The 9,128-nt window shown below is 58.0% G+C and overlaps 1 protein-coding gene across 1 annotated transcript; it reads right to left on the reverse strand.

The window, feature by feature from the left end:
* Positions 1–7,545: 7,545 nt before the first annotated feature.
* On the reverse strand, positions 7,546–9,128 carry LOC132241488 (cytochrome c oxidase subunit 8A, mitochondrial). The gene is made up of 2 exons (XM_059710296.1): positions 8,926–9,128; positions 7,546–7,861 (listed from the first exon to the last, which is right to left on the reverse strand). Exons 1-2 carry the CDS (start codon positions 9,037–9,039, stop codon positions 7,766–7,768), a joined length of 210 nt encoding a protein of 69 aa, XP_059566279.1. The 5' UTR covers positions 9,040–9,128; the 3' UTR covers positions 7,546–7,765.

Below are 9,128 nucleotides of genomic sequence, written 5' to 3' on the forward strand. Positions count from 1 at the left end.
AGCAACGGGGTCCCCTGAGGCCGGGCCCGGAGGCGCCGCCGCCCCGCCCACCCGCCGCCGCGCACCTGCCGGCCGGGCTCCGGGTCCCGAAGCCCCGCGGGGAGCCCCGAGCCACAGGGGCCTTTTCCCGGGACTTGGGTTGCGCTCCCGAGAGGAGGAGGGCGGGGAAGGGACCCGCCGAGCCGGCTGCCTGCGGGGGCTGCGGGCTCGGGCGGCGTTGGCGGGCGGAGCGCCTGGCAGAGGAGACACGCTCGCGGCAGCCTCCTCTCCGGGGCTTTTCCTGCTTCGGGCGGGGAGGCCCCGGCGCCGCCAGCTCCCGGGACCCAACTCCGGAGCCGCGCCTCCGGTTATGGGAAAAGCGAGTCTTGGTGAAAGCGGGGGCTTCCGGTCGGGCATCATCCCCAGGAGGGGCCACTGGCGGGGCAGGGGCAGGGGCAGCGGGCCCATGCTGCTCTCTCATCATTGATGTTCTCTCTCTCCCTCTCCTTTCCTCTCTGAAATCATGGAAATATATTTAAAAAAAAAAAAAAAAGCAGGGCGTTAATAAAAATGAAAAACAGATGCAGTGGTTCTCAACCTTCCTAATGCCACGACCCTTTAATACAGTTCCTCACGTGGTGACCCCCAACCATAAAATTATTTTCGTTGCTACTTCGTAACTGTGATTTTGCTACTGTAAACAATATGTAATTATATGTTTCCCGATGGTCTTAGGCGACCCCTGTGAAAGGGCCGTTCGACCACCCAAAGGGTCGCGACCCACAGGTTGAGAACCGCTGGATTAGTGGCTGCCAGGGCTTAAGGAAGGATTGGGGGCCGGAGGAAAGTGAGTGTGGTTGTAAAAAGGAAACGAGATGAAACATTCTGTATCTTTTTTAGTCTACTGTATTTTTTTAATATTTTTTTATTGATTTCAGAGAAGAGAGAGAGAAAAAGCATCAATGATTCGACTGCTTCCTGCAAGCCCCTCTTGGGGGACGGAGCCCACAGCCCTGGGCATGTGCCCCAACTGGGATTGAACCAGCACCCGTTCGGTGCACTGGTGATGCCCAAACGAGCCACATGGGCCAGGGCTTTAGTGTGTTTTTATTTATTTATTTTTAATATATTTTATTGATTTTTTACAGAGAAGAAGGGAGAGGGATAGTTAGAAACATCAATGAGAGAGATCTATCAGTTGCCTCCTGCACGCCCCCTAGTGGGGATATGCCCGCAACCAAGATACATGCCCTTGGCCGGAATCGAACCTGGGACCCTTCAGTCCGCAGTCGGATGCTCTATCCACTGAGCCAAACCGGTTCGGCTAGTGTGTTTTTATTGATTTTTTTTAGAGAGAGAGGATGGGAGAAAGAGAAACCGACCAATTCATACACACTCTGCCCCTGACCAATCTGAATTCACAACCTGGGCATGTGCTCTGGCCGGGAATCAAACCAGTGACCTTTGGCCTGGCCTATTTTACTCAGTGGTTAGAGCGTCGACCCTCTAAGGGTCACTGGTTTGATTCCCTGGTCAAGGGCATATACTTGGGTAGCAGGTTCAATCCCCAGCCACAGTAGTGCGCCAGTAGGAGGCAACCAATCGATGTTTCTCTCTCTCTCTCTCTCTCTTCCACTCTCTAAAAATCAATGGAAAAAATCTCTTCACTCCTTGGGTGAGAACTTTTTAAAATATATTTTTATTGAATTCCGAGAGGAAGGGAGAGGAGAGATAGATACTTCAATGATGAGACAAATTTATTGATTGGCTGCCTCCTGCAGGCTCCCTACTGGGGATCCAGCCCACAACCTGGGCATGTGCCCTTGACCTGAATCAAACCTGGGACCCTTCAGTCTGCAGGCCGATGCTCTATCCACTGAGCCAAACTGGCGAGGGCTGGGTGAGGATTTTTTTTTTTTAAGTGACCTTTCAGTTCCCAGGATGATGCTCAACCGACTGAGCCACACTGGCCAGGGCAAAACACTCTGTATCTAACTGTATATGAATATCCTAGTATATGCTGTATTACAGTTTTGCAAAATGTTACTAATGGAGGAAACTGGGTGAAGGGCACACAGGATGCTTCTGTGCAGTCTGTTAAAATTGCCTGTGACCTCATTGTAACTAATAAAAAGGTTACAAAGTGGCCCAGTCCGGTCGGTCGGTGTTGCTCATTGGTTGAGCATTGGCCCATGAACCAAGAGTCCCCGGTTGGCTTTTGAGCTCAATCCCCAGTAGATCGCTTTCGAAGGGCAGCTGATGGATGTTTCTACCTCTCTCTCCCTCTCCCTCTCTCTCTAAAATCAATTAAAGCATATATATAATCTTGAAAGGTTACGAAGCGGTAAGGCCTTGGATGGTGAAGCTACTGTTAGGCGATCGCCTGGGGCTCTGGCCCCTGCCTTTTGCAGGACGGTGCAGTAGTGGTCTTTTAGCCTCGGGAGCTGTGCCCCAGTCCCAGGCAGACCCCTCCGCTGGTGACAGTGCGGGAGTGGAATGTGACCGAATGTGTTCATGAGCTTTGTCCAGTCCTGGAGCTGGTGCCTGGGCTCACCACACTGCCCCCAGTGACCTCCCCACAGCAACACTACAAAAGTCAAATCTGTGTCCCAGAAACATGGCAAATTACTTACTGGGTCATTGAGCCTTGGGGTTTCTTCCAAAGTCAAGAAAGCAAAGGGTCCACCCAATCTGGACCCTATGCCTACCAAACCGCTTCTTTTCCAGATTTTAACACCATCTGTAACTGCCTGTGAGCCCTTCAGTCAGTAGAAGAGAACTGATATTCTGTGAAGAGCTAGTAAGACAGTTGATGACAAAAACATATTAGGCTTTACTAAAGCTTGAAGCCTAATGTTTTGTCATCAACTATCTTACTAGCTCTTGAAAATAGGTATAAGACAACTCCTACCCCCTCCTCCCTTACTTCAAGGGGGGAGTCTGTGATGAGAGGGAGAATGGGGGGGGGGCTGAGGTTGGGACTAATGGTCAGGACAGGGAGCACAGCCGCTCTGGAGTCAGAAGGAATCCCGTGCTACACTGACGGCCAACGCCTCCCTCGCAAGGGCCTGGGACTTGAAGAACAAACCCCCGCCCCCCCGTACAAAGGGCCTGTGAATGGGGCTTCTTTCTCCAACCTGCTGCCCTCCCTCCTTGTCAAGCAGAACAGCGAGCAGGACGCTGGCCCGGGGTACCCAGCTTTACTTTTTAATTGATTTTAGAGAGAGGAAGGGAGAGAAACATCGTGAGAAACATCGATCGGACAGGGGATGGAACCCACGACCTGGATGTGTGCCTGACCAGGAATCAAACCCGCCGCCTTCTGGTGCACAGGCGATGGTCCAACCGAGACACCAACCAGGGTGCAGGGGGCCCGAGTTTTGCCCGCTTTTCCATGTCCATCTCTTTTGTGGTGAAGAACTGCTCTTACCCTCATTCCATGGTACATGTTACTTTCACCATCTTAGGGTTTCGGTTCTCTACCTGAAGCATCTACAGCCCACTGCACATTTGCCAGGAGTCACCAGCATAGCTCGACTCCCTCTGCCTCCCAGTGTGCCGACCCAGAAACGCCCAGCGCTGCAGCCCCTGGCTGGCGAGGTCTGCAGTGCAACAGGCAGCACCGGTGCGGGGCTCAGGCTGCTGTTGGACAGTCACCAAGGCGACAGGCAGCAGCCCAGGCTCGCTTTCCCACAGCAGACACGGCGCAGGTGCCGCCTCACAGCCGGCTGGCTCGCAGTGTGCCTGCACCCCCGTCCATGCCAGCTGGATTGTCAGGCGGAGGGAGAGGCGACGCCGCACCAGGACCCAGGGACTGGGAAACCTTGGTCTCGGAGAGTTTACTGAATGGCACAGGCCCCGGGGGCCACATGGCTGCCAGGCCCCCTCCATTCCTCCCGCCTCCAGGAAAGAGGCCTGGCAGCAAGGACATGGCATGGGCCCTGGGAGGGCCTCACAGGAAGGCCGTGGCCAGGAAAAGCCTCCCGGTGAGCCAAAGATGAGGGATCGGTGACCCTTTCCAAGGCCGGCTTGAAGAGTGGGGGCAGCCTGGCCCACATGAACCTCAGGAACCCACAGGCTCCATAGGCAGCGGCTCCAAAAGCAGAGGCCAGCCCGATGCCGCGTGGCAGGGCGGGATGCGGGAGGCGCAAGCTGCTGGCTGGGCTGATACTCGCCTGCAGGGTCCGGGCCTCCTAAGGCAAAAGGCAAGCAGCGGAGGGGAGCGCCGCCCCGCCCAGTCTCACGCCACCCACACTCCTCCTCAAGTTCATACCGCACATCCCAGCACATCTCAAGTCTGCGAGGGTCCAGTCCGCTGGTGCCGGCCGCTCTGGGGAGAGCCTCCACGCCCCGCACCAGGAGGTGCATTCGTTGCCTTATTGCTACCATCGACCAACCCCACACACCTGGCGGCTTACAGCACAAATGTACGACTTCACAATCCTAGAGGTCAGAGGTCAGAGGTCCGGTCCGGGTTCCACAGGACAGAAAGGATACGTGTCTGCTGGCTGCGTTCCTCCCGGGAGCTCTGACGGAGCATCTGCTTCCCACGCCGCAGGCTGTCGGCAGAACCCAGTTGCTGCTGCTGCAGGACGAGGTGCCCTGCTCCTGCTGGCTGTACCCGGGGGCTGTTCCCAGGTCCCGGAGGGCGGAGGTCGCTGTGTGCCTTGGCTCCCGGCCCACTCTCTCCACCTTCAAAGCCAGCATGGCAGGCAGGCAGGCGGGCAGAGTCCGCCCGAAAGGACCTTTTCCCGCCTTCCTTGTCCATCGTCCCCCATAAGGATTACACTGGGCCCATCGGATCCTCTTCCACTTCAACACACTTAATTTTAGTCACATCTGCCGAGTCCGCTTTGCCATGTAAAGTGGCCTATTCAGATTCCAGGGCTGCCCTAACCGGTTTGGCTCAATGGATAGAGCGTCGGCCTGCAGACTCAAGGGTCCCAGGTTCGATTCCGGTCAAGGGCATGTATGTTGGCTGCGGGCACATCCCCAGTACGGGGCGTGCAGGAGGTAGCTGATTGATGTGTCTCGCTCATCGATGTTTCTCTCTATCCCACTCCCTTCCTCTCTGTAAAAAATCAATAAACTATTTAAAAAGAAAAAAGAAAACAGATTCCAGGGCTCAGGACCTGGACATCTTTGAAGGCCACAATTCTGCTGGTCACACACCTTAATTTAAAATCATGAACACTGAGGCTCAGAGAGGCTAAATGACTTGCCCACTGTCGTACAGTAAATGGCCAAACCAGGCCTCAAACCCAGGCCTCCCAGCCCCGTCCTTGACATAGTATCTGCCAGGACCGCAGCCTCCCCCCACCCAGCATGCACACCATGCAGACACCATCCTCCAGACTCAGGCCCCACAGACACAGGAAATGCTGGTGGGGAGGACAGGGAGCCCGATTTCTCTGCAGGGGGTGGGAGAGGGACGCTGAAAGGTGACCAGGCTTCAGGCCTAGAACCACACTAAGAACCAAAGGGAGAATGGGGCTCAAGCATGCCCAGTCACTCGCGTCCTCTCGCATCCACCCCCAAGTGTGACTCTGCCCACATCCACACGTGCCCCGGGCCCAGCAGCTGTGGGAGACAAGGGCCCAGGAGCTGCCGGGCTCAATCAGGGCTCTCAGGCCAGGGCTCTGAAGGACTTGCCTGTAACCACTTGCTTCTCGTCAACTGGCGCCGTGGCCTGAGATGTGCAGCTTTGGGCTGGAGTGGTCCTGCTAGGACAGGGGAGTGAGGACACCCAGTCAAAACCCTTGGCAGGACAGTGGAGTTACCCCAGACACCTCTCCTGTCCTGGGGTCACATTCTTGCCACATGGCAGCCCGTGGCCTCATGTGTCCACAGCGACCTGAGCTCGCAGCTCAGAACCTCCGGAACCGTCCAGCCCGGCCAGGGGTGAACTGAGGAGGGGGTGGAGGATTAAAGCAGACAGACAAGAGAATACAGTTGGGACCAGGTGGAGCCTGCCTGGGTGAGGACAAAGCAAAGCTCTATTTTATAGTCAGATCACACAAAGCAAAGCAAGGGGAGCAGTCAACATGTTTACATGTTCTTGGGAGTTTCAAATCTATTTCCTCACTCAAGCCTTGTTTTGGCAGCACTTGCTGCACCTCCCACAGCCCATTAGCCACCTAGGAACAAGGGAGGACTGTAAGGTCAGGCTTCATTGTGCTAGGAGGGCTCTGCCCCCCAAGCTGGGACTTGTATGTGGCTCTGCCACAGGCCAGTCTGAGGCTTGACCCTATAGCCGCTCCCTACAGCTCCCGGAGCGAGGCAGGGACAGGGGTGACCCTGTTGTTTGGGAGGTGACGGCCATGAGCTCCCTCCCCCCAAAGACAAGGGAGCTGTTGAGGAACCTGCGGTGCCAGGCGGATGCTCCCCCCTCAGCACCCAGCCTGGCTTAGGTCGGCCCTCAGATCCTACATCCCACTCCCCTGGCCAGTACCCCACCCTGTGAACACCTCCCAGCATTCAAGGCCCTGCCCCTCAGGCCCAGATACAGGCTGGCCTGCGTGGGAACAAGGCTTTTAGGAGGCAGCAACCACTCCCCACCCCTCTGGGCCCCCCAGGCATCACTGGACACCACACAAAGAGGCCCGGAAAGATTAGACAAAAGGGAGAGCAGGGTTCATCCTGAGCTTCTGTCAGCACAGATCAGGAAACGAGCCCTGCCCAAGAGGGTTTGGGAGATGTGTTCTGACACCCAGGGCCCTTCAGCTTTAACTGGCAGCTCTGCCCTCCATCCTGCCCAGGAGTCCTGGCAGCAGCTCCACAGGGAGCACTGAACCTGTGTCTGTTCAGAGTCACCCGGAGCAAGGGACCCCGGCAGAGAGAATGCAAAGGAGGCGAAAGCTGCCCTCCAGGTGGGGACAGCCGTCTGAGGGTTCCTTCCAGACACCGGAAGTCAGGATCCCAGCTCAGTGTGGACGTTTCCCAGCTAAGGCGGCCCCCGCAGTCCCCCAGGAAGGGCCCTAGGGATGGAGGAGCAGCAACTCCCCAAGCAGAGAAGGGGCAGAGAAGGGACAGAGAAGCGCAGGGAGAAGCCAGCCGGCCCAGAAGCACTTACGGATGTAGCGATAGAAGGTAAGGGCCCTGGAGCTGACCTAAAAAAGCAAGACACTGTCCAGTCCCCCCACTAGGAAGGACATCGCCACCTGAGAAATGGCTGGAGCTCCGACTGCGGGCAGGGAAGGCTGGCCCCACGGGAAAGAGGCCTCCAGCAGCAGAGCTGGCCCCAGTGGGCGACACACACACACACACACACACACAGCCTTGAGCTTGGCACAACCAAGGGAGCTAGAGAAGGTGAGCACAAAAGGCTGCCCGACAACAACAGTGTTTGTTTTCCCAAGTGAAAACCTTTCAACACAGGAAAGCATGGGAAGGAAGGAGCCCTCCCAGACCGCAGGGGGAGTGGCTGGGCACCCAGGACCCACCACGCCATCAGCCAGCCGGGACATGAGGCCAGGCGGGCCCCCTTCTCCACACCCCCACCCAACACCAGCCTCAGCTCAAGGATGGAGGCAGAAGCCCAGGGGAAGGCACGATGAGTTCCTGAAGCATGATTTACACAGACTTTATTGTTCCAAGGTGGGTCATACCCAGCAGGCCTTATACACTGAATTACATGGTCCCATGATCACAAGGGAGAAATCAAGAGGTCATATCGCAGAAGGGGCCACTGTCGCTGAAGGACATGCTCCAGGGGAGGCGGCCGGGAATGCGGCAGGCATGATCGGGGCAGGCGGCGGTCTGGTCCCAGGGGCGGGAGCACAGCCCCTCACTCCCGCTTCTTGTAGCTCTCCAGGTGCGAGAGCACCCAGCCCGAGGGCCCGAGGATGCACAGGAAGCAGGAGGTGAGCCCAATGACGACATCCTGCACGGGCACAAGGAAGGAAGCCCCGCGGTAAGAAACGGCCCAGGACCCGGATGCCTGAGCAGCTTCCCAGGCAGCAGAAAGCCCCCCTCATGGAGTGAAGGCTCAGGCTGCAGGGGAGGAACACTGCAGGGGAGGAACACGGCAGGTCCAAGGCCCACTCCAGGCCCTGAGGTCAAGGGTCAGACATGGAAGGGGGGCAGGGCAGCCTGGGTTAGAATCCATGGAGAAATCCACCACCAGGTGATCAAGTGAAGGAACAGGAAGGAGGATGTAACCCCGTTTATAGCTGCGGTTGGGACCCAGGATCCTCACCTGGGCTGATAACTAAAAATGCAACCCCCCACCCCCATCCCTGCCGTCCTGCCTTAGACACCCCGCTCCTCCCCCTCCCTCCCAGGACCCAGGCACCCCCGGGGTCAGGGGATCAGGCTTGTTTCAGCCATTTCCACATTCCCTGTCGCTAAGATGCTACTGTTTTGACAAGTCAATGCGCTGCTCCTAAATCTCCGTCCCCTCAGCCGGAAATGGAGTTCATGCCTTTCTTCTGGGATCCGGGCAGGACTGATGGGACCCGCACAGCAGTCTGGGCGCAGTGCCTGGCCCCAGCGGTGCCGGCTGCAGCCATTATCACTACGATCTCCTCCATCGCAGCGACCTCCCAGGCCTGCGAGCCTGGATGCAGGGCTGGCACGCAGGGCCGGCCTGCCATTGACGCAATGGCTAACGCGCCCAACAGGAGGAAGCTGGCAGTCAGGTTAACCCCCCACGTTTCCTGGGACTGCAGACACCTGTTGGGGTCCTCTTGCCCCCCTTCCCTAACAATCAGTAGCGGTAGCAACTACTATCCGCGCTGCAGTCGACAGGCACCCCCAGGGACCGACCGGCAGGCTGTGGCCCGAAATCCTGGGGCGGACTGCCCGACGGGGGCCCGGGCCGTCCCCTGCGCCCTCAGACGGGCCCCCACCCGCACTGCAGCTCGGGACACACGGCGAGGCGCGCGGGGCAGGCCCCGCAGAGCCGCGAGGCCCCGAGCTCGCCGCGGCCTCCCGCCCGCTGCTCACCAGGGTGCCGAGCTGCTCCCGCGGAGGCTTGGAATGCACGTGGGCGCGCGGCACCAGGAGCCGCCGGGCCGGGCCGGCGAGGCCCCGCAGCAGGAGCGGCGTCAGCGGAGACATGACCGCGCGGAACGCACTGCAGACGGCGGCCAGGCGGAGCCCAAGGTCGGGGAGTCAGAATGGCTGCCCGGAACTTCCGGAGCAGGGGA

Source organism: Myotis daubentonii, chromosome 9, assembly GCF_963259705.1.
Source record: "Myotis daubentonii chromosome 9, mMyoDau2.1, whole genome shotgun sequence".
Classification (NCBI taxonomy): Eukaryota; Metazoa; Chordata; class Mammalia; order Chiroptera; family Vespertilionidae; genus Myotis; species Myotis daubentonii.

Coding starts and splice junctions, on each gene's coding strand:
- LOC132241488 (XM_059710296.1), bottom strand. CDS start 9,039: ATGTCTCCGCTGACGCCGCTCCTGCTGCGGGGCCTCGCCGGCCCGGCC. Junction 7,862..8,925: donor GGGAGCAGCTCGGCACCCTG/GTGAGCAGCGGG, acceptor GTGCCCGTGCAG/GATGTCGTCATTGGGCTCAC.